Source organism: Girardinichthys multiradiatus, chromosome 5, assembly GCF_021462225.1.
Source record: "Girardinichthys multiradiatus isolate DD_20200921_A chromosome 5, DD_fGirMul_XY1, whole genome shotgun sequence".
Taxonomy (NCBI): Eukaryota; Metazoa; Chordata; class Actinopteri; order Cyprinodontiformes; family Goodeidae; genus Girardinichthys; species Girardinichthys multiradiatus.
The window spans coordinates 30,150,316-30,175,817 of NC_061798.1; the positions used below are offsets into that span (position 1 = coordinate 30,150,316).

Below are 25,502 nucleotides of genomic sequence, written 5' to 3' on the forward strand. Positions count from 1 at the left end.
AAAACCAGCGAGAGAAAGGTTGTTTCTTGGCCGGAACGACTGGGTCATTTAGGATTATGTTGGGATTTTTCAACTTAAACGAGTAGCTGGTAGCTCAACTGACAAACCAGACTCACACATAAAGTTGTACATGCAGTACATGGGACAGACTGTGGGTGGCACTGTGGTTTCGACTTTTACAGACCTACTACACGTAGTTAGGGACAGACAGGTAAAAACTCTCTAATAACTTCATTTTCTGGGGGAATAGGATTCAATATCAGATACTCCATCTGTGCTCACCCGATTCTGCTTATCTGTAAGATGGTCTCACTATCCTCGTGTGTTTCCTACCTTTCATTCTTACCAGAGTGCTGCTTTACAGAGCTATCATCTATCACATATTGCTGTCTACATTTTATTTCTACCTGATCGATCGAATGAGAGAAAGAGAGAGAGAGCGGGAAGCCTTTTTTCCGCAGTAAAACCATTCCTCTGGAAAGGGGGGATTAGGGCTAACACATCTGTTTTCTACCAAGAGTGGGAGGAAGTCATACAAAGATAATCGCATCCTTAGTTTCGCCTCCAAGGTCCAACTCGTCGCGTGCGTGCATGTTGCAAGTTTGTAAATCCTGATTTTGGCATTTAAAGGTGTGTGAAATGTGTTTTTTTTTTTTTTTTTCTATTTGTTTTTGGACATGGTACCGAGCTAAAACTTGACTCCCCACCGCAATGTCCTTGGCACCTGTTAACTGTGACCAAGTGTTTGTTTGTTTGTGTGTGCGCATGTGACTGCGTGTGTGTGTATACGTGTGTGTCTACATTCGTATTGATACCCATTTGATGCCATATTGATATCTTTAGTAAAAAGTTATTGGTTGTGATCTTTATAATGTTTTATAATTGGTCTTTTTTTTTTTTGCTGCTACTGAGTTTTGTTTCTGTAGTGAACTGAAATTCACACACTTAACACAAAAATTGAATTGATGCTATATTCAGTGACTGTTAAGTTGTTTTTTTGCACTTTTTATTTTATTCAGTTTTTTTTTTTTTTTTATCTGTATTGTTTTGTTTTTTTTAAATTTCACCCATATGATATGTCTTGACCCTAATGTCAGTGTTTGTCATACTGTGTTGCACTGTGAAATTAAGTGTCTTTGACTGGCAAAACTATCTCAATACTAAATGGCAAATAAAAGCGACTTTGTGAAACTGCGACTAATCCGCACTTTTACAATGACTAACCTTGCCATATTACTGAGCTGTGTGTGTATGAGTGTGTGTGTGTGTGTGCGTGTGTGTGTATGGTGTGAGATCCTGCATGAGTAAGAGTGCATGAGGACATTTAGTTTTTGCCAATAAGCATGTTTGATGGAAGAGTGTGAGAATAAAAGAAGGGATGTAGCCTGCTTCAGCCTAATTTGTATGCATGCTTTGTGTCTTTCCACACTGAGGATATACAGTGCCTTCCAAAAGTATTTGTAGCCCTTAAACCTTTTTAAATTTTGTCCACATATCACAAGTTTTATGAGGACTTTCTGATAGACCTCCCCAAAGTAACCCATAATAATGACACTACATATTTTTTTCCCATTCTGCTTCGCAAAGTAGCTCAGTCTGTCAGATTGGATGGAAAAGCAACATTTAAAGTCTTTTCCACAGATTCTTCATTTCATTTTTGTCTGGATATTGACTAGGCCATTCTAACACATGAATATACTTTGATGTAAAACATTCCATTAAATCCCTAGCTGTCTAGCTGGAAGATAAACCTCTACCCCCAGTCTAAAGTCTTTTGCATCCTTTCTTCCTGTATTCTCCACCCATCTTCCAATCAACCCTGACAAGTTGGCTGTCCCTGTTGATGAAATTCCCCCCCACAGCATAATGCAGCCATGTCTGTGTTTCACAGTGCGAATGTTGTATTTAAGGTGACATGCAATGTTGGACATCTGGCACACGTGCTTCGCATCCACCCAAAAAGTTTTAATTTAGTCTCATCTGACAACAGCACCTTTTGTCTACATATTGTTTTTTCTGAATTGCCCATATGACCTGCGGTAAACTTTAAATGGGATATCTTTTGGTTGCCTTTCAACAATGGTTTATTTCCCCCTGCAGCTCTTCCATAAAGGCCCAAATTGTGTAATGCATGACTAATAGTTGTCCTGTTGAGATGCTCCAATCTGAGCTGTGATTTTTGCAGCTCCTCCAGAGTCTCTAAAGGATTTTTAAATGCTTCCCCCGCCTGCCAGCTTAAATGGATGACCATTTTTGGAGGATGGGTTGAACAGAACTTTCGGAGATCCTCATGATGCTGTTTGTTCTCGAACAAACCTCTGGGACCTTCACAGAACATCTGGACTTATACTCAGATTAGGTTAGATGAAGGGATAATCGTTTAACTATTTAGTTGACTCCTTGAAGGTAAATTAGCTGCACTGGGTGTTATTTTGGTGTAGCAGAGTAAAGTTGGCGGAAAACCTCAACACACCTCACTTTTTAGATTTTGTGTTTTTAAAATTTAAAACAATGTCTCATTCCCCATCCACTCCAGTTGCACGCTACTGGGTGTCGACCCATCTAATAACCTTAAAGCTGAAGATTACCTTAGAGTGTGGGGTTGTAACAGGAGAAAATGTGACGATGTTCAAGGGGTATGAATGCTTTTGCAATGCACTTTATGGGTGTGTATGCAGTAGTGCATGTTTGGTGTATATTTTGGAGTAATATGAATGCCCTTTACACACCAACACACCACCTCAATTCACAACAGGAAGGGACGGTACACTTAGATAAAAAGCTAGGACACTGCCAAAGAGCAATAGCCACTAAATTTTAAAGATGAAAAGCAGAGGCAAACTGCTGCTGCTTCAATGAGTTCTTTCTTCATGATCCAGAAGTACAGGTACAGCCGGGTTGTAAGGTTGAATTCTGATCACTAATATTCCAGCAAAATTCCGCACAGGGAAATGTATTAATTTATTTCTTCTAGTTTTTTGTTTTTTTTCCAGCTTGTAGATATTTGGAAAAATGCTGGCACATAATTTGACCCAGACTGTGACTATTGAGATTATCGAACCAATCATCTGTCACTTCAAATGGGAGACAATCTGAGTCCCAGTCTGTTTTCTCCCAGTTATGAGAAATTTAGTTTGTTTTTTTTAGCAAATGTCTCGGTGGCTCATTAGTTTTAGGGGTTTGCTTCAGTGATGTTTTCTAGTTTCATGAAGAGTTTTTGTATTGTGCACTTTTTATTAATACTGTAGGAGTCTGGTTAAGGGTTTTTTATTTTTATTTTTTGAGTTGTGTTCATGTATTCAGAAGCATGATACTGGGTAAGATTTTAATTTGAATATAAAAAATCTAATTTAAAATATAAAAGTAAAAACACTTTGGTACCTGCTTTAAATCTGTTTTTCCCTCGTTTTTTAGATTTGAGAGTAGAATTAAAATCCCTTTGGGTGATTTTAATGCTTTATAGTTTGTGTGTGTAAAGCTGACTGAAAATCCGGCTGGATTGTGGATTACCCGGAATAAATCTTGTCATGCATGCTGAGAAATGGCTGTTATAGTTTTTGGTGCTGCTTTTTTTTAAATTAAGTGCTTTTTATTCTGTTTCAAATAAATAGAACATTTCCTGATATATGATCTCTCAAATTAAAATCAGTGTGAAGTTGCACAGATAAGTGCAATTCTGTCACTTTTTTCTGACATAAGCATCACTCTCATTGTTCAGACACAAAGCTATGAAAAACATTTGGGTCCAAAAGATTACATTTGCACCCAAATGTTCAGATTATCTGATCAAATTATTTCAAACAGGCTTTAATATAAACATACAACCCCAGTAAAATTTGGATAAATGTCTCTTGCCAAGTTTCAGAGCGACCACTTAGTTTTCCATCAACAAGGTTCTTTTGTAATTCTGGCTGAATATTTGACCACCCCTCTATCAGAATTGGAAGAGCTGGTTAGTGGACCCACATTTAAAGCATAGTTTATAAACTTTCAATTGGGTAAAGTTCGGGTAATTACAAAAAATCTAATGTTAGTCTGATTATCCGCTACACAACCCATGACATATCCTCTGGATTATTGTAGTATTTGGACACCCTGTCTAAACCATCCAACTTTTTATGTGTAGAATTTCAGAATCAGAATTTGGAGGTATTTTGCTGTGGCTCATTATTCTATTCACTTTGTGCCAGTACCACTGCAAGCAAAGCATGCAGCCCCAAAGCACGATGCTTCCACCACCATGCTTGACAGTTGGTACAGTGGTTTTAGTTGAAAGTTTTATCTTAAACGAACACGTCGCTTGTCTTTGTAGCCCAATGGCCCCGTACTTGACCATGAAACATTCAGCTTATCCATATATGCATCAGCAAATCTCAGTCGAGGTTCAGACTATCCATTTGGAAGCACAGGCTCCTTTTTTGGTTGGTACCTTCTCAGTCTGTATATTGATGTTTAATTTGCTTCTGTGGACATTAACATTGGTGTTCCATCGTCTTTCAGTTTATGGTGGTGCCTGAATTGTGCCTAAATGTTTGGTGCCAGTTTAAACTCTGCTATTTCTGATCAAACCAGTAGTCAAATGTTTAACAAGCATTAGGAAAGGAACTTGTTGATCGGTATAAAAAAGTTTGTGGTTTCTCTGTAACTTGCTTAGGGACACTTCTTCGAATATCAATGGGGGTGCCAATTATGTATAATTGTGACCCTGTGTAAATTAGAGGAAATGTCAGAATAAATTCAAACCAGTTGCCTGTTGAATAATCATTACAAAGCTGAAAAATCAGAATGGCTCAAACGCATCTCTAAAAGAGGGAACTGCTGCTGATGTGGGCTGTATGTAAACTTCTGACTTAAGCTATATTTTTTCCACATTTTCTCAATACCAGGTTCATTGCATATGAGGAAATGATAAAAGGTGTTTCCATAATTGATTAACTATTCCCTTATGGCTCCTCCCACAGGAGTTATGTAATCTTGGTTTTCATCTCAGCTCCTATTTATACTTAGTATGAATTTTGTGGGACATTGTTTAAAATGTTTTTTTTACTTTTTGATCAATATTGATCAGTATTATTTATCTTTTCTAATCAATTCTTTCTTGACAGGTGGTGTCTTATTTGGAGACAGTCATTTAATCCTATGCTCGAAGCATACATTACACCCAGAGTTGAAAGAATGATTTCAGGTCCGCTCCGTTAAATTAAAGTTTCATTTTGTTGAAGCCTTTGTTCGACCATCTTCTGAACCTGTTGTCTCACACAGAGAGAGGAAATCCTATATTGGCCACCATTACCATGGCTCTTGCAGTATATAACGGTCCTTTAAGCATTTTTCTTATTTGGTCCAAACTTGCTGAGTTATTTTTATCAAATTCCTTTTTTAGTTTTGAGTTTATAAATGGAGTCCGTGCTAATAAAAAGCGATATTAAAAGAGTTCTTTAGTGGAGTTTTGTTTTATTTGCCCTCCGGATCGTCTGTAATCCCTTATTAAGGTGCTTTGTGTTCAGTCAGAACCTGTACCTTAGCCATAGTTCTCAGAGGTTTTGGTGATTCATGTATGAGCGAATCATTCATGGTGGTGAGATTATATTTGTGTGGGTTACTATTATATCAATGTGGCCTGCCTACTTTGATGCTGGATCCAGTCTTGATTTAATAAAGTTAATCAATTAGAATTCATTTACATTGATTATCCATGCTGTCTGCTACCAGTTCGTAGTTCATAGAAGAAATTTGAGAAATTGCAATATCTCCCTTGAAATATGTTTTTCTTACATAATTCCTCTTAATAAAAGGGTTTCGTTTTTTTAATAAATAAAGCATTTTATTGCGCAGTGAAAATGGGTTAGGGCTGCATGATATTTGAAAAACTGTGATATTCTTGTTAAATATTTGGATGAAATCAATTGCCATTAACCAACATTTTTCTCACTGTTCTCTTTCTTTTCCACCATCATGATGACTTCTTCATCCTGCAGTAGCTTTTAATCTCCCCGTCATTCTTCTTGAGCCAAAGACAATGAAAAAAAACACATAAATGGTCTATTATATTATTAGCATAGAGAGTTAGAATTACCAAAACTATTTCTATTTGCTAATGTTTCTAATTTCTTACCTTAAAGTCAGATGTTTACATACACTAAGATGAATATGCCTGTGCAAGCCCAGATGATGACTTTTAAAGCCACGGCATCATTAATGCATAACATTTACAACCTTTATTGGAGAAACAGCTATGGATGTACTTTAGGCAACACCTCAAACACACAGATTCATTCTGTGACATCATGGAAAAATCTATAGAAATCAGCCAAAATGTCAGCAAAGAACTGTGGACCGGAAAGTGCTACAGTCATCTGTTCTTTCACTTTTATGCAAAAACATCATGGGAATGTCCAGCCATCCAAGAAGAAGACAGTTTTGTGTCCCAGAGATCAACATGTTAAGCCCAGACATCTTAAGGAAACATTTCAACACGTCAGACCGGAAGTTAAAGCTTGGGCACAAACTAGTCCTCCAATTGGACAATGATCCTGATCATTGACAAAGTAAGTGTTCTAGAGAGGCCATCACAAAGCCCTTTTATTGTGGCATTTAGCAAATATACATAATTTATGTAATTCTAGCAGATGTAAAACAAGAAAGTTAATTCTGTTTAAATCAACCGTAAGAAGAAAAATACATAAACTACCTCATTTTAAGGTGATACTAACAACTCTGTCATGGTAAAGTTTAAAAACAATTACACAGCTACTGAAGTGAAAACCGTCCAGCCTGTGAGTAAACACGCACAAACCACAGATGTCAAATATAGGCTTGTTTGACAAAGAAGATCATCTTGCTGTCTGCAGCGTGGTGTCATTTTTTACCTAGAAGCTTAGGGTGGAGTTTGGGCAGAGCCAGGAAAGTCCCTGCACAGTGCTCCAGTCATCTATCGTTCTTACATTTCTGTGCTATCACCATGTTGAAACACAACTGTAAACCTGGTAGCGTGCTAAAAATCTGCTCACAGTGCAAAGATTGTGAGAAAGCTACATGTTTTGAAAGATAAATCAGGCTGCATTACACAAATAAAAAAAGTCTGACAACATTATGTCAAAACAACTAAAAAGCAACAATTTAAAGGCATTAAAGAACAGATGAGAAACAAAGTCCTTGCGTCATCAGTCTGGATAGCTTTACAAAGCTATTTCTACAGCTTTGGGACTCCAGGGAGTCACAGTGAGAGCTATCATCTTACAAATGAGGACAACATTAAACAAGGATGAACCTTCCCAGGAGTGGTCACCCTAACAAAGGTACTCTAAGAATGCATTGTGGACTCACACAGATGGTCACAAAAGAAGCTAAAACATTTAAGGCAGTTAAGGTTGGTGTTCATGATTCATCAATGATCTTATGATCCAGAAAACACCAGTATATCCATCTTTGAATGACTGAAAAAAGGTTTGAAGTGGCCTAGTCAAAGTTCAAACCTAAATCTGATGAAGATGCTGTGACATGATCTTAACCATGGCTTTCAATTACTTTATGTTGACAGTTACATTTTTAGTTAGGGTCAGGTTGGTTTAGATAGTTTGTTTTATTAATATACAAATTCAGTTTGGAAACAGTGTGTTGTATGTACTCAGGTTATCTTTGTTTGATAATTACTTTGATAATCTGAAACATTTAAGTGAGATGAAAAAGTAAAAACAGAGAATTGTTGTAAGGGGCCAAATACAGGGGTTGGACAATGAAACTGAAACACCTGGTTTTAGACCACAATAATTTATTAGTATGGTGTAGGGCCTCCTTTTGCGGCCAATACAGCATCAATTCATCTTGAGAATGACATATACAAGTCCTGCACAGTGGTCAGAGGGATTTTAAGCCATTCTTCTTGCAGGATAGTGGCCAGGTCACTACGTGATACTGGTGGAGGAAAACGTTTCCTGACTCGCTCCTCCAAAACACCCCAAAGTGGCTCAATAATAGTTAGATCTAGTGACTGTGCAGGCCATGGGAGATGTTCAACTTCACTTTCATGTTCATCAAACCAATCTTTCACCAGTCTTGCTGTGTGTATTGGTGCATTGTCATCCTGATACATGGCACCGCCTTCAGGATACAATGTTTGAACCATTGGATGCACATGGTCCTCAAGAATGGTTCGGTAGTCCTTGGCAGTGACGCGCCCATCTAGCACAAGTATTGGGCCAAGGGAATGCCACGATATGGCAGCCCAAACCATCACTGATCCACCCCCATGCTTCACTCTGGGCATGCAACAGTCTGGGTGGTACGCTTCTTTGGGGCTTCTCCGCACCGTAACTCTCCCGGATGTGGGGAAAACAGTAAAGGTGGACTCATCAGAGAACAATACATGTTTCACATTGTCCACAGCCCAAGATTTGCGCTCCTTGCACCATTGAAACCAACGTTTAGCATTGGCATGAGTGACCAAAGGTTTGGCTATAGCAGCCCGGCCGTGTATATTGACCCTGTGGAGCTCCTGACGGACAGTTCTGGTGGAAACAGGAGAGTTGAGGTGCATATTTAATTCTGCCATGATTTGGGCAGCCGTGGTTTTATGTTTTTTGGATACAATCCGGGTTAGCACCCGAACATCCCTTTCAGACAGCTTCCTCTTGCGTCCACAGTTAATCCAGTTGGATGTGGTTCGTCCTTCTTGGTGGTATGCTGACATTACCCTGGATACCGTGGCTCTTGATACATCACAAAGACTTTCTGTCTTGGTCACAGATGCACCAGCAAGATGTGCACCAACAATTTGTCCTCTTTTGAACTCTGGTATGTCACCCATAATGTTGTGTGCATTTCAATATTTTGAGCAAAACTGTGCTCTTACCCTGCTAATTGAACCTTCACACTCTGCTCTTACTGGTGCAATGTGCAATCAATGAAGACTGGCTACCAGGCTGGTCCAATTTAGCCATGAAACCTCCCACACTAAAATGACAGGTGTTTCAGTTTCATTGTCCAACCCCTGTATGTATCACAGCGAAATAGACAGAATGTCAGGGCAAATGTTTGATACCAGCAGAATTTAAGAGCCATCCATAGAGTAGTAAACAACCCTAGCCTACCCCTACCCTAGGAGTGGTACCACAGGTGGTACCTGTATCACAGTTTGCATATAGGAGAGGGTTAATTATTTTTTTTAAAGATTTTGTGGCGCAAGTGACCTTTATTCATTAGAACAGGGGTCTGCAACCTGCAGCTCTTGAGCCGCATGTGGCTCTTAATATCTTTGACCAAAAATACTAAAGAACAGAGCAATGTTTTAAAAAGTAAAGGTCATTTAAAAATTTCTCGTTTTAGCTGATTTTTCCAGATGATCATGCAACATATGCATAACATTTCCACAAAGAATGATACTGATAGTATCATTCTATAAAATTGAATGTGCCGATGAAGAAAACGTATTGAAAACATGGACTTTCATTCATTCTCCCCGTTGGCCAACGAGAACAAACTCATAAAAGAGGCTCCGGGACTAGGAAGGAGTTTTCAACTTCACCGATCGAAGGCGTAGATTTAACACGTAACCAAAAAAACCACAGCGTTTTCAGGGAGACGCAATTTTCCTCGTTTATTTTTTATTTTTGTTCCAGTCGACTAGTGACGGTCCGTCATATTTTTCACCTTTCTGCCAAGGAGGCCGAGAGGACGAAGACAGACCGATCCCCACCCGAGTTACCCACAGACGCGTGGAAACTCTTCCCCCCTCCTTTCTCTCCCTCTCTGCCCCAAGGAAGACTTCAACAAGTAAAGTCCGTTCGTTCCTTTTATGTCTTTATTAGGAAGAGCTTAGGCAGGATAGAGTAGGATTTTAGTGCGTTTTAGAATCGCCACTTATAGTTTAATGTGTTCTGAATTGTATGTGCATGCCATTGTTTTTTTTAAACTTGATTGCTGTTGAATTTGGGAGGCCGCCGAGTCTCGCAAGTTGTATTTTACTTTCTGGACACCTGAACGCAGGTGTGCTGTGAAACTGGACTGCTTTAATAACCTTATGGTGAAAATCAACCATTTTCTTTGTCTTCAACTTTATACTTTACTAGCTTGCCACCAAAAGTTTTATTATGTCCTCTGAGTTTACAACTTGGCTTGGGGGACGTTTTGTGACTGCCTGTGTCCCACTGAGCTATACTTTGGGGAGTGGCCTCTCCGAGCTTCATTCAACCATAGTCCTTTTGTATTTTTCCATGACTGCCATAACTGCTGGTTTGATCTTATACATACTGAAATGCTGTTTTGTTTTGGTTAGTTAGATATTTTACCCTTTCGTGTAGAACTTTGCATGTTTGATAGGTGAAGATTATTGAATCGAAGAGCGAGTTGTATCAGGGCTGTTGATTTAATAAATATTCACGTAGATGAAGAGAAAGCGTTTGTGTTTATTTGTGCAAGAGTGATTTGTCAGTCAAAATAAGGTTAAAGTTCCCCACGTTTCGGCAGAAACGGTTGATTAAACAGTGACATCTAGTAATAGTTATCAACTATTACTGAGAATTTAATTATTGTAATTACCAACGGCTTTGAGCCACCATTACAACACCAGAGCACATCTCTGATTTCGATTCATAAATGAGGATTTTTGGTTAAGAAATAAATTTTCTCAGTCTATGATTTTTAATTATAATTCTTGATAAATATTAATCAACAATCATAATCCCAACAATTTGATTCTTTCATGTGATTATGTCTCAAGTTTTATGCTTCATTCATCTTTTTGATACATCAGGAGTTTTTTTTGAAATCTCTGTTCCTTTGTTTTACACTGTAAAGCATTTTGAATTACCCTGAGAATAAATGGTGCTATGCGAAAAAAAAAAAACCCCAACAACACTTGCTTCAAAGATTTTACATTCAGGTTTCCCATTAATGTATAAATGTATAAAATAGATATGGCTTTAGCATTTAAACTCAAAATGTATTCACCAATTTAACATTTTTGTAAAACAACATTTAGACATTTAAAGTCAAATTTAACATTTAGATTTGCGAAAATTATATAAAATTGTATTAATTGTGTTGCCATCTCCAATGTGCCGGACGTGTGGTACATGTGAGAAAAGTGAGCTGATTTATAAATGTGTCAGCTAAATCTTTTGCATGAAAATGTAACACTTGTTGCTCCATATCTGAGAACTATGGCCTAATATTACTGTTGCAATACACATATTTTAAAAAGGTTTACTTCACACTGTTAGATGTTTAAACCAAAAAGGGAGAAACGTTTTGGAAAAAGCTAAATGAGTAATAAATACATCTAATTTAACAGTATTTCTGCCCAGACAGTATTCATTAATATATAAGAGGAGCGGTGAAGTGATCAATCAATCATTTGCTCTGTATGTACATTAAAGGTTTAAGCATCTATTTTGAAAAAGAGAGAAATACATTGACAAGAACCTATGATTATGTCAAATCACCTAAAACTGCTACTTGTTCTAAAGAGACATCCGAGGTGGTGATGTTGGACATTTTCTACCAAAAATACAACCATTATACAACAAACATTGAAAGTGTATGGCCATAGATGTGTACAGAAACTAATATCAGAGCAAACAGGAGTGATATAAAGTTTTAAAGCTGGTTTGGCAGAAATTGAGACAAGGAAAAAACAAAAAGACTTTGAAACGGTCCTGGCATCTTTGTCCACAGGAGACTTCCATCAGACAATCTGCTGCTTCATAAACATGGTGGTAAATTAGCCACAGCTTAGTGATCAACTTTTTGCTTTCTTTTTGCCTTCATATCAATATACTTACACATACCTTTACTACAGATTTTTACACAATAACAGAAAAATAAAACCAGCTGCTGACAATTTTAAAGAGAAAAATGCCCAGCCAGAAAAATGGTCACTACTCCTTTCTGTGGTACAGATGTTGCTTGTTTGGATCCTCCTTCACATAATCTTCTTCTGTTTGGTTTCCATGCAGCACAGATGTTGATACTGCAAATTTGCTCCTTTTCCTGAAAGATTTTCATGCACCCAAATAGTTTTTGCACAATCTGAAAGAACATGTGTATTTGCTGGACAAGAAATATGCTTTCTGTTCTTTTTCAGTGTATTATCTTCATGCTAGCTTTCACTATACGTCGATCACCAGGCTCTCATTTTTAGTTGACAGTCTCAGCGACAGTCAAACAGTTATTGCATTACCGTTGACTTGTTTGCATAGAAATGTCTTTACCCTTAGAGATAACTGTACAGATTACACCTAGAGGATATGTGATATTACACGCTACTTTTATACTAAACAGTAACTACCTTTCATTACATTTTGCTCATTTTCTGCCCATACATCTACAAGATGGAAGACTTTATTTTTGCTTATAAATAGTGAAGAGCCATTAAGATTTTTGTGCCATTTTGTGTCTTATTCTTGCATCTTCTTGGTTCAAAAGTTGCTGAAGAGCTCCTGCTTCCTGCTCCAGTCCATAGGGGGAGCTCTCTTCTTGTTGTGGGTGGCAAGGACCTTCTGTCTAGCTTCAGCAGCTGTGGGACTAAGATGCAGGCCGCTTTCCATGAAGGGGTCTGAAATACGCCGGTCGTCATCGTCAGGAACCTAGCGTCCGTGCAGACAGGTATAATTATTTCTGACTCTCCAAATTATTTCTCATTGCTCTTCATATTACGTAATTCTTCTCTCACCTGGTAACTCATGTCGGAGCTGCTGATCTCTGACTGGGTCGTGGAACTCCTGGAGGAATGGGACGCAGAGCTCCCATTGGCTCGGGATTTTGGAGAAGTGTTCATGATCTCAGGGTCTGTCAGTGTGATGCTAATGACTGGTGCATCTGTTGCAGGGAGCTCGGTGGTTGGAGAGGGGGTTGGAGGGGTGCTTTCTGCACGTCCTCCATCCACATAGACCTCTGTAAAAATGAAAACAAAGTTTAGCATTGTCTCAGTAGTCTGGACCGTTGAGTGTTGGAGTTCAAGGGCTGTTTGACCTTTAATGTGGGCAGTGGTTGGCGTAATTCCCAGCCTGTGGAAGAGCTCATCTGTCTCCTGGTCAACCACCAGAAGAAAGACTTCATCTTCTTTGGATCTGATGAGCGCCACCACCTCTGAGTGCCTTAGGCCCTTTGTGTTCACTCCATTTACCTGAGACAGAGAAAAAGGAATATCGGAGGAGATAAAATGGTCAGAAAGAGGAGAAATCACTTGTGGGACGATGTGAGAGGCAGGGTGCTTTGAAGATAAGCATTGTGATAAGAGAGGAAGCTGCTTTACATAAAATCCATTCCTGCGTCAGCGCTCTCCATTTCCCCTTAATTAAGTGTGAACTTTATGGAGATCGAAATTGAAACAAAGTCTCAGTTGTACAATATCATGAATCGGCAAAGCTGCAACACAGCATCCTTCACACTTATTTGCATCCCTGTTAAGGATATATTAAAATGAAATAATTTATTAATATGTTATTGCTGTGAATACTTCGTCCTTTTGCCAGTAGGACAGTACTTCATCTTCTCATCAAATTTCACAAGGTTGGAGTATAAAGAGAGGGATCTTTGACCATTCCTCTTTGCACAATCTCTATGGGTCACAAATTAAACACTTTTCTCTTTTGCTATTTTACCTGCTTTTCAGGATTTCTCTACATTTTATCCTGCATGTTGATTGGTTAAGGGCAAGAATCACCACTGAGCACACACAGGCCTTACCTGAATAACATGCCTTTTCCCATTTCTTAAGGTTTTGCAGACTTTGTAAATGACTAGGTTTTTTTTACACTTTTTTCTACTGATTAAATCTACTAAAATTAAAGGTTAGAATTGTATAACATTTTCTACGTGAGCTTAATATACTGAAATTAAAGATGAATTTAGTGAAGCATTTCTACACATCTCAGGTTGGAGAGCACTGTGGATGTCTATCCATTACCAAACAATACACAACACTGAGTTATTTATGAAGCTAAAAATGTATTTTCTTCAATAAATAACCCTCCATTTGTTAGGTAAGCTCGTCTTTCAGGTGTACCTCCACTAATCTGTCTCCAGTTCGGAGACCTGCTCTCTCTGCAGGTGAGTCGTGGTCCACAGAACGGACAAACTGGCCGCCCTTCTTCTTATCGTTTTGCAGGTTGAAGCAGTAGCCGTTCTCCCCCTTCACCAGGCGACACAGACGAGGAAGGAGCTCCACCGTCGGCTCAGGTGAATGCCCAACCTGCAGCCGAGAAAGCAGCAGAGCACAGATAAGCTCTTTGAGGAGAGCGGGAATTTAATGTCAGCAGCACTGGAGTAAATAAGTTTGATTTTAAGCTTTAGATATCTGTTTTCATCCTAAGTGAAACATCAGAATCCGCTTGATTGCCAAGTTCGTGCATACAAACAAGGAATTTGACTCCGGTACACTTTGCTCTCTGGGTTTTTTTTTCATTAGTTTTTTTTTAATGTGTTATAAGATATATTTATGGATGTGTCTTTATGTCCTTAAATATACATATATACAAAGGTGCATTTGCAACTTCAGTATGAGGTTGTTTGGTACTCCATTAAATGTTCATCAGAGAAACAGCCTGGGGGAAGAAACTGTCTCTGTGGCGGCTGGTTTTAGTGAACAGTATTCTGTAACGGCGGCCTGAAGGTAAAACTCTAAAGTTTATGAGCAGGGTGTGTGGGATCTGCAGAGATTTTAGAAGCTCTTTTCTTGACCCTAGACCTGTATACGTCCTGGATGGAGGGAAGGTCAGCCCTGATTATTCTCTCTGCAGACCTGATTATTTGTTGCAGTCTGGACCTGTCCTGTTTTGTGGATGAACCAAACCACACTGAGATGGATGAAGACAGGACAGACTGAATGATGGCAGTGTAGAAGATGACCAGCAGCTCTTGTGGAAGGTTGTACTTCTTGAGTTGCCTGAGAAAGTACAGTCTCTGCTGGGCCTTCTTCCGAACAGTGTCTATGTGTGAAAACCATCTCAGGTCCTCAGAGATGGTGGTTCCTAGGAACCTTAAGTAGTCCACAGCTGACACGGTGTTGTTAAGGATGGTTACAATTTATTAATACAAGCAGCAAATCTGTATGACTTTTCTTCACATCTGTGTTTAAATTTCCATCACTGAGTTTCAGCAATGTAGATGATTAAAATCTACAAACACATTAGCATGGCTTTTAAATCTTACGATTCCACTTATTTAGGAAGAGGTCGCAGGAGGGTACAGTATAAACCCGTCTCATCTTGTTAAAAACAACCTATTTCTGGCCTCAAAAGTTACAATTTTAGAACAAATGACAGGATGTCTTTCCCACCCAGAGGCTTCCTTACGGGGCTATTGTGCTGGACTGAAAAAGATTATGCAGGCTGGGCAACAACTCAATCGGGCAGTTTTCAGGACAGTTTTTGCATGACAATCGTGTTGTAACCTATCATCTAAGGACAAAATGCTCCTTCTCTAATTACCATATCAAAGTAACTGAGTCAAGAGGAATGTTTTTATTATTGATATTGAATAATTTACATTAATGTATTTTTGATTAAAGATTGCTGTTTGTGTTAAGCTATAGAGTTCCTTGCAAGAGTATTCCCTCCCCTGAACCTTTTCCACATTTTGACACAACAACCACAAATATCAGTGTATTTTATTCGGCCTTTATGTGATAGTCCAGCACAAAGTGGTGCATAATTGTTTAGTGGGGATGAAATGATACGTGACTGTCAGATAAAAATCAGTGAATAAATAAATTACTGTAAATACAGCTGCATGTTTTTGGAGTCTGTCTCTACCAGCTTTGTATGCATGGAAAGTAGGAATTTTACAAAATAGCTCAAACTCAGTCAGGTTGGATGGAGAGCATCTGTATATAATAGCATTTTTCAAGTCCTGCTCTGGATTTTCAATTAGATTTATGTCTGGACTTTGACTAGGCACACACAGGAGGCACACATTAATATGCATCAGCATCATCTAAAGTCTTCCACTGTAGCTCTGGCTGTATGTTCAGGGTTGGTGTCTTACTGGAAGGTCTTGCAGCCTCTAACAGGTTTTCTTCCTGAAATGCAATGTATGTAGCTCCAGCCACCTTGCCATCAATGTTAACCAGTTTCACTGTCCCTGCTGAAGACAAACATGATGCTGCCACCACCGTGTTTCACTGTCGGTATGATTTCAACAGGTTTATATGCAGTATTAGTTATTCTGTCACACATGACGTTTTACATGTAGGCCACATATTTTCTGTAGAGGTATCAGGGTAAAGGAGGCTGAATACAAATGTACAAAACATTTCAGAGACAAGAGCAAAAGATGGTTCCACAAAGTATTGTTTCAGGAGGGCTGATTATAAATTCCTGTTAAACTTTTCAGATTTTTATTTGCAGAAAAAGAATCACATGAAACCCTCCCAAAAAGATTTGGGTTAGGGGTACACTTTATTTTTTTATTACACATTTGCAGGACACTGTGTGCATTAGTATGGGTATTCTGCTAACACTTTGTGACCACCAGCTGACCGAAGTGGACTAATATTATATCTGATCCCGAGCCTTGTGTCCTGCAACAAGAGCTGACACTGTGTGTGACACCAGCCTGGACACTGACTTCCACAACAAGCCACATGCTGTGTGTGTGTGTGTGTGTCATGCTATGGGGTTTACACAAGTCACTGTCCCGTGGGTAACAGCGGGTTAACAGCACTGTCTGGTCATACACCTGAGTCTACCTTCACGGTGAGCTGACCTGAGGGGTAATGGGTCCAATCAACAGCTGAAGGAATGAAGGAAGAGTCCACTTTGTTGTGATTGCATCTGTGCATAACACCAGTGAAGCTCATCGACCTGTTTGACACTTGAATTGTGAGCTGCAGTCACAAAGCAAAGCATCTGGATGGCCAAACCCTGACATGTTTTCAGTAACCTGTTCATGACACTGACCTGTGTAGTCGCTCCATATTAGTAACCCACTCAGGCCGTATGCATTGCTCAACTATAACAAGCCTAGACTTTTCTTTACAGCAGAAAAAAACATTTTCATGTTGCATGTTGTCATATTAATCCCTTCAGTTATCACTAAAACATGACATCAAGTCATTTAAGACAGTATTAGCAGAGCCCTCTTAAAGTATTCACACCTGTTCAACCTTTTTACATTTTGCAACATTACATCCACAAACTACAATATATAATAGAATAGAACAGATAAGTAGAAGGAAAAGGATACAGCTCCCCTTACTCTGAAACACAAAAATAAACAATATCATCTCACAGAGCACTCCTAAATCCATCATCTGAAAATGGGAAGAGTGTGGCACAACTGCAGCCCTACTAACATTTGACCTTCCACCTAAATGAACCGGATGGGCAGGGAGAGCATTCATCTGAGAAGCAACCAAGAGGCCATTGGTAACTCTGGAGGACCTGCACAGATCCACACCTCACAGATTTGTGCCTTCCACATATCTGGCCTGTTTGGAAATGTGGTAAGAAGAAATTATTGTGCGTAGGGAGCACAGGAAACATGTGGAAGAAGGCACCAAAATGAAACTTTTTGGCCAACATTTAAAATGCTATGTGTAATGACCCATTCATACTCAAGGGAAATTAAAGTCAATTAATAAAAGAAAGTGAGATAAGAGAATCATGTTAAAAACCAAAAAATATATTTAAAAGGAACAAACAAATGCAAAAATTATAAACTAACAGAAATATTAAAACACAAGGACTCCTAAAAGGCTAAGATATGAAATAATTAAACTGATAAAGAAATCTTTGACCTCCATAGGTAAGCTGCAGTTAACAGTAAGGTTTTTAGTCGGGATTTAAAGGAGCCATGTCTTCAGGGAGTTTGTTCCAGACAAATAACTCTGAAATGTATGTAGACTCAAGACCATTCGGGGCTTTATACACCATCAATGCAACTTTACATTCTATTCTTTTACAAACAAGGAGCCAGTGCAGTAAAATAAAGTTTTCCTGGTGTTGTTCAGGGCTCTGACCTGAAGCTGTCTGATTGATTTTGTACAGAGACCTGTTAAGACACCATTATAATAATCGGACTTACCGACAAACAGCATGCATAGGTTTTTCTGTATTCTGTTTAGATGGGAAACCTTTTATTCTGGAGTTAGTTTGAAGATGGTTGTAGACTGATTTAGTAAAATTATTTATGTGGCTGTTAAAGTTTAGGAACCATCACTGCATATCATCATGAAAACACCAACCCATGGTGAAACATGGTGGTGGCAGCATCATGCTGTTTGATCATGATTTTCTTCAGCCGGCATAGGGAAGCTGGTCAGTTCAATGGTAAGATGGATGGAGCTAAACACAGGAAAATCCTACAAGACAACATGTCAGGGGGTACAAAATACTTACACTAAACATACAACCAGAGCTACAATTTAATGGTTAAGATCAAAGCATGTTCAGGTGTTGCAAAAGCCTAGTTAAAGTCTGTGGTGAGACAAAATAAATAGCAAACCATGTGAAATTATCTAGCTTAATGTATAATTACTATAGAACATGCATGTGTTTTATGGTTAAAGTGAAGAACCAGAATTGTATTTTTATTTTGGACTTTTAAAAGAGTGAAAATGTAACTTCTACAACAAGGAGATCACCCAGACCTCTATAAACATTCCTGCCTCAGACTTTGTTCTTATTATATAAAACTAATTTTATTCATCTATTGTGTGTTTATGTTTACTCAAATCCAAAATCCAAGTGAAACTATGTTGTTTTTTTGTTTAACTTTGCAATTGCAATCAATTGATTTGATTAAAACATGTATTTATTGATTGGAAAATTCCATGTTTATGGAAGATGGAGAATAGCAGGTAGTTTGCAGCCTAATGAAAAAAAATATTGAAACGAATTCTATTTCTTGTAATTAGGCTGCATGGTGGCGCAGTTGGCAGCAATGTTGCCTTGCAACATGAGTTCAAATCCCAGCCTGGGGTCTTTCTGTATGGAGTTTGCATGTTCTCCCTGTGCATGTGAGGATCCTCTCCCGGTACTCCAGCTTCCTCCCAAAAACATGACTGTTAGGTTAAATGGTCTCTCTAAATATCCCTTAGGATTGGACGCATTTGTGCATGGTTGCTCATCCTGTACGTCTCTATGTTGCCCTGTGATGAACTGGTGACCTGTCCAGGGTGTACCCCGCCTCTCATCCCTAGACTGCTGGTGATAGGCACTCCCTCCAGAGCCAATTGTGGCCATCTACTGTGTCTGCATTCATAACATCATGCAACAACGATGTTGCATCTGTATTCAAAGAGGTGAATGTCATTCTCAAGACAGGGAGGCTGTGTGAAAGCATGTCCTTTGTCAACTAGTAGCGTTCGTCTGGGATTCATTTGCCATGATGGGTCACAAAGAAGAGCTGCAGAGCTGTTGAACCAAATTAATGGGACTCCAGCAGACTCCAACTGCACAACATATTGCCCCTCTCGGTAGATTATTGGTTAAATAACATAAACTTAGAGCAAGTGTTGACAGTTTGTAACTGGTTCTCAATGTCTTAACTCATTTTCCAAGTAATTGTTTAACCAAACGAAGAAAGACTGCCGTGATGCAGAGCCAGGGAGCAGCCTTTATTTACTCTGCTTTCAGCTAAACACATGGCCAGTTTGACATGAGCAGCTAGTCTTGCTTATCTGGACCCAGTTCGTTTGGAGTCAAAACAACGAGCCCAGGCCGTGAGAGTCAGTTCCCATTTACCCCTGCAGCCTGTCTGGGTTTCAGACGTCACGCTGATGTCTGCAGGACCCTTGTGAAAATGCATACCACAGCCTGAATTTTAGGAATCTGAATGAGTTAGTTTGCAATTTTTTTTAAATGCAAACAGCAGCAATTTTGGTGTTTTATGACCTCTTCAGACCTTCGCAGTTTTTTTCTCTGGTGGATCTGCTGAGTTCTGCATCCAGATAATCAGATGTTGTGTAGTTGTGTTTAATATATTCAGTATAGTCACTTGGAGAAAAAAATAGAAGAAGGTATTTTTTGTTGCTTAGAAAAAAGTTGAAATGAGGTGAGAGTCTATAATGGAGCAGGAAAAAAATCCACCCAACAAACTGCAACCCTTTTTTCCCTCCAATTAAATCCTCCTTGTGGATCAGCTGTGGAGAAATGTAAATCCTGGTTAGATAATAAAACAATATCCCAGTCTTTGAAAATATCACAGAGCACTGCCCAATCCATCATCTGAGCTCTGGAGGAGCTGCCGAGATCCACTGCTCCTGTGAAAGAATCTTTTGAATTCTTTTGTGTTTATCATTTCCTTGTTGTTATGTCCTTTAGGCCTTGCCGTTTTCAGTGCATTTCTCTGAGTTCATTTTTGCTAGTAAGGTGTTGCCATTTAAGGTCTTGTCGTATCAGTTCATGCTTTTGTGTTTAGTTTCTTAGTTTATTCTTGTGTTCTGTCCTTTTGTGCTGTTGGATTTATTTTTCTTGGATCTCTATTTATCTTCCCCCCTTGGCTTCTAGTTTTTTTTCTATCTTCGTCATTTAGTCTCCCTCCTTCAGCTTCCCTGCTTTCATTCTGCCAAAGCGGCTGCACATTTCCTTTGATTAGCTCACCTGGTTACCTTGTCATCTTCCAACCCTGCCTCCGTATTTGAGCTGATTTCTCTTTGTTTACTGCTGGATTCTACAGTTACCATGCCTGTTTCTTCCCCATTGTGCTGCATGTTACTCCGTTCCTGCTGCTTGTCCTATTCCCCTCGTGCCGTACTGTAAGGTTGCTTATTATTTTAAAACAAACCATCATTCGGCTCATCCCACATTCCTTTCTACACTTGAATCCTACTCCATAAACCACACCTTTTTCACAAGTTGGGCTTAAATGCGAAACACCATCTGTGGTGGAAAAGTAATACAGCATGTCACTCAGAAAACAATATTACTAGGTAGAACTGTGGTGGGGGCAGCCTCTGCTGAGGGACATAGAGCAATCCTGGGATAAAAGGTGCAAAAAGACTGGAGACTAGCATGAAGTTTGCCTTCCAGCAGAACAACAAACCTAAACATACAGCTAGAGTTATAGTGGAATGGTTTAGATCTAAGCATATTCATGTTTTAGAATGGTCTAGTTAAAGTTCAGACTTTGACTATCTGTGGAAAGACTGGAAAACTGCTGTTCACAGACACCCTCCATCCATTCTGAGAGAGTTTGAGCTATTTTACCAAACAACGGAGACTGATTACAATGCACGAGAGTTTCTGGTTTTTAAATGCAAAAATGGTTTTCTCTCTCTTCACAATTATGCACTACTTTGTGTCGGTCTATCACATAAAATAAAATACATAAAATTTTGTGGTTGTAACTGGAGAAAAGTGACATTTCATGTGTATGATCTGTTTGCAAGGCTCTGTAGTTCGTAACAATGCTTTCTACATCAATTTAATTTCCTCTCCATCGTTTATGGATCCCATTTATTAATATCAGTTCTTACCTCTGTGTCTATCGCTGAACTAGATGTCATTGAGGCTCTCTTGTCTTTGTCTTGGGTGGTTATATAAGTGGGTGGGTGTACAGGAGAATTGCGAAAGAAGTGTCTGAGATTGGATTTGGGAGACAGGGGGGAGTTTCCTCTTGGTATAGGTGAGGCTGAGGGTGTGGGCCTTGGAGAGGGACGTGGGGAGAGGGTTCCCATTTCTATGGCCTGGTCCTCTGTGCAGGCCAAGCCCTGGCTGTGCAGGTAGTCATCCGTTTCTCTGTCCACCACTAGCAGCCTGGTGCGGTGGGGCACCTCGCAGATGCGTTTCACCACCTGCAGAGAAGAGAAACAAAGAGACAGTGAGGTAGAGCCAGCCCAAGGCTGTGCAGAAGGCCCTAAGCAGAATATCTAGGAGGGCTCATCTCTACTCAAGCCCAACAACAGAAACAACATCACTGACTTCCTCTTTTTTCTGTCCATTCCTAATTATTTTTGTAATTTTTCACTTAATACAAAATAATTTCCATTAAATAACAAATAAATTGACTATATGACAAATTGTGTTTTGTTTGACAGCAGTCCCTTTATTTAGTGAATAAAAAACACTTTGAATAAATTTTAATATTATATAAGACAAAAAAAACAAAAAAACATTGACATTATTGACAGAAATGTTGTGACCTTCATGATCATGGAGAAGACTGTTGACTAGATAGTTGTCCTGCAGACAGTCACTGATGCATTCCACAGGGAGGTTAAACAAAGAAAGGCCATTAATAAAGAAGCTGACTGTACACGTAGTGCTGTATACAAGCATAATAATTGGAAAGTTGAGTGTAAGGAAAAAATGTGATAGAAAAAAGGTGGTCAAGCAGCAGGAAAACCCTAAAGGTTTAGAGGATAGTGAAGTCCATTCTTTGTTAGGGAGAGGTACACTTCACCTACAACAAGGACAGCTGTCATCTCCAGAGGTTCTTTGACAACTTACCCATTGTGGGCAGTGTGTCTGAGGAGAACAAGCTAGAGTACCGGTCGGTCATCATGGACTTTGTGGACTGGTGTGAGCGCAACCACCTGTGCTTGAACACCAGTAAGACGAAGGAGATGGTGATAGACTTCAGAAGAAGGACACCACCTCACTCACCAGTGAACATCCAGGGGGAGGACAATGAAACAGGTGACAATAAACTGGACTGGTCCCATAACACCAACACCCTGTACAGTAAGGGCCAGAGTCGCCTCCACTTTCTGAGGAGACTGAGGTCCTTCGGAGTGTCCAGGCCTTTGCTCAGGACTTTTTATGACTCTGTGGAAGCCTCTGCCATCCTCTATGCTGTCGTCTGCTGGGAGCCAGGCAGCACAGAGCGTGACAGGAACACATTGAACAAGCTGGTTAGGGTTAGGAGGACCAGCTTTTTCCTGGGCTACCCACTTGACTCTGTGGAGGTGGTGGGTGAGAGGAGGATGTTAGCCACATCCATCATGGACATAACCTTTCACCCACTGCAGCGGACTGTAGAGAAGCTGAGCAGCTCCTGCAGTGGCTAACTGAGACACCCTCAGTGCAGGAAGGAGCGTTACCGCAGGTCCTTCATCCCCACTGCTGTCCAACTGTTCAATTCTTCTGTATAGTAACCTCTGTATTTGTCAATAGCTGCAAGCATTGTCACTTTAGCACAATCACCTCCACTACTTATTGTACATAAGTTATTTTATTGTATTTTATTCTATTATTACTACTTGATTTTGGACATCTACCTTGTTCTTCTTTGCACATTATTTCATAACTATCTGCACCCTACTTGTGTGTTACTACTGCTGTAACAAGTTAAATTCTCTATTGTGAGATCAATAAAGTCTATGTTATCTTATACTATTTTAAAGTGTGCATTTCATTTGGAAATTGAGGTCCCATAGATTGGAGCAGCAGAGGCACCAGCCCACAGTGCCAAAAAGAGGAAGACTAGTTACCAGATACAGAAACGCAGATGAGCCGAAGGCCAATATTAAAGCAAACTGGGATGCCTTCAAACCTCAGCAGTGCCTTAAGCTAATCACCTCCACACCATGTCATATTGATGAAGTATTTCATTAAAGTACAGTGGTTTGGGATAACTTGCAATGAGTCCACATTCTTCTTCAGCATTTTGTGGTAGAGAGTATAATTCACAGCTCCATCTTTAAAGCCAGTTGCCCAGGTCCTGATGCAGCAAAGCAGCCTCAGATCATCATAATACCACCTCCCTGTTATATGCCAAATGTAACAAAAGCATACCTTCCAAAAGGTCCACTCCTATCTTATCAATCTACAGAACATTTTCCTGAAAGTCTTGAGGATCAATAAGGTGCTTTTTGAAAATGTGAGACAAGCCTTTGTGTCCTTTTTGGTGAGCGGGGGGTTTTCTAATGGATGCCATATTTTCTCTGTCTTTTTATTGAAACATCAACATGGACCTTAACTGGTACAATTGAGGCCTGGAGTGCTATATGCTGTTCTGGGTTGTTCTGTAACAGAGAAATTGTGGTTGGTGGACCCCTCCTGGGAAGGTTAATCTTTGTCCTATGTTTTCCACATATGATGATAGAGGCTTTTACTGTGGTTTGATGGAGTCTCTAAAGCTTTAGAAATGGCTTTGTAACCCTGTCCAGACTAATAGATTTCAGGTTTCTCATCTGTTTTTGACTTGGTTTATATCAGTGCATGGTGTGTTGCTTTTTGTTATATTTATTTTACGTCACATTGTCAGACTGACTCTGTTTGAGTCATTACTTGATTCTACATGTCACGCAGTAGCCAGGCCTGTGCGACAAGTGACATTGCACCAGAAAAGTTGGTTAATCACAATTAAATTATGATTTAATAATGGAGACAAGTACTTTTCAACATATAGGACCAAGGTTGGTCGAAACAACTTTTTTCTCTTCATAAATGAAATTAAGTTTTTAAAACTGCTTCATGTATTTAGTTCGGTTATTTTTGTCTGATAATAAGATCTGAAACATTTAAGCGTGACAAAAAAGCATAAACTGAAGAAATTTGTAAGGAGGAAATATTTTTTCACCACACTGCACGAATTTCACTTTTTGAATTGAACTGCGGGCATACAATAATATTATTGATGAATAAGATGCTTGTGCACAGTTTTAGCATCCGTCAGCCTCTTCTGCGTCAACTGAAATTCCAAGCAGTCGCAAAGTCCGCTTATATTTCGTGCCTGGAGCTGGTTTAAAATGACTAATATGGTATTTGGCTCACTCGGCTCCTCCTGGCACACAATACTTTTGTGTTATGACAAAGACAAGCTTTGTTTCCCATTGGTCTCACACTGACCCAGAAAAAAAGTTGTCTAACAGGTACATAGCGCCTGTCCTCTCCTGGCCCATCTTTACATCATGCACTGTAAAATTATTCACTCACCTGATGATGAGTTTCTTTCTCCACATTCTCCCCGTTCACCTCCACCAGTCGGTCCCCAGGTCGGAGCCCGGCCAGGTCAGCCGGGGAGCCAGGCTCCACTGTGCGGATGAACTGTCCGCGTTTCTTCTTCTCTCCTTTCAGGTGGAAGCCATATCCACACTGTCCTTTGACCAGAAAGCAGAGCCTGGGTCTCAGCTCGTTCTCCATCCCACCCTGTGAAGGGGGGAGAAACGGCTCAAAGTGCCTCCTAAGATTTAACAGGTAGATTTGCTCCAAGAGCTTTGGGAAGTTGCTGGTTCCTAATCCAACGCGCCTCCACTCGCTCCAGAGACAAAAAGCTCATCGTCGTTATTCAGCATCATACGAATCCCGTAATAATCCATGGAAACCCGAAGAGTGCAAATAAAATATGGCAAAAACTATCTGGGGATTAATCCACCCTTACGGCGCAAATACGAGCGCGCAAAATGGTGCGTAAAATCGCGCTGAAAATAAAAATAGACAGGTTAAATCCCCTCCATTAGTATAATCCAAGAGATCAGAGATTAGAAAGCTGGTCCACGCACGCAACACTTAATTCTCCTCGTCAGCTGGGCGTGTGTCCTGCCATAGGGAGGCGCCAACAATAAACGCCACTATCCCCCGCAGCGCACACCTGGAGACGCAACACAGCCGCGCTGC

At 39.7% G+C, this 25,502-nt stretch overlaps 1 protein-coding gene across 3 annotated transcripts; it reads right to left on the reverse strand.

Annotated features, from left to right (window-relative positions):
* Positions 1-10,630: 10,630 nt before the first annotated feature.
* Positions 10,631-25,381, reverse strand: LOC124868686 (Na(+)/H(+) exchange regulatory cofactor NHE-RF2). 3 transcript variants are annotated; one of them, XM_047366190.1, is made up of 6 exons: positions 24,822-25,381; positions 21,419-21,736; positions 14,006-14,191; positions 12,970-13,123; positions 12,671-12,891; positions 10,631-12,584 (listed from the first exon to the last, which is right to left on the reverse strand). In XM_047366190.1, the coding sequence occupies exons 1-6, from the start codon at positions 25,026-25,028 to the stop codon at positions 12,417-12,419; spliced, it is 1,254 nt and encodes a 417-aa protein (XP_047222146.1). In that variant the 5' UTR covers positions 25,029-25,381; the 3' UTR covers positions 10,631-12,416. The 3 variants fall into 3 exon arrangements, with proteins under 3 accessions (XP_047222146.1, XP_047222145.1, XP_047222148.1); XM_047366189.1 differs by having other exon boundaries at positions 12,671-13,123; XM_047366192.1 differs by lacking the exon at positions 24,822-25,381 and adding an exon at positions 22,085-22,151 and having other exon boundaries at positions 12,671-13,123.
* Between the last annotated feature and the right edge of the window lie 121 nt (positions 25,382-25,502).

What these genes read in the sequence shown, in the direction of transcription:
- LOC124868686 (XM_047366189.1), bottom strand. Translation starts at nt 25,028, where the DNA reads ATGGAGAACGAGCTGAGACCCAGGCTCTGCTTTCTGGTCAAAGGACAG. An exon ending in GTTCAGCGATAGACACAGAG is followed by an intron (nt 14,192 to 21,418) that starts GTAAGAACTGAT and finishes TCTCGGCTGCAG; the next exon opens with GTTGGGCATTCACCTGAGCC. An exon ending in CTGGAGACAGATTAGTGGAG is followed by an intron (nt 13,124 to 14,005) that starts GTACACCTGAAA and finishes TCTCTGTCTCAG; the next exon opens with GTAAATGGAGTGAACACAAA.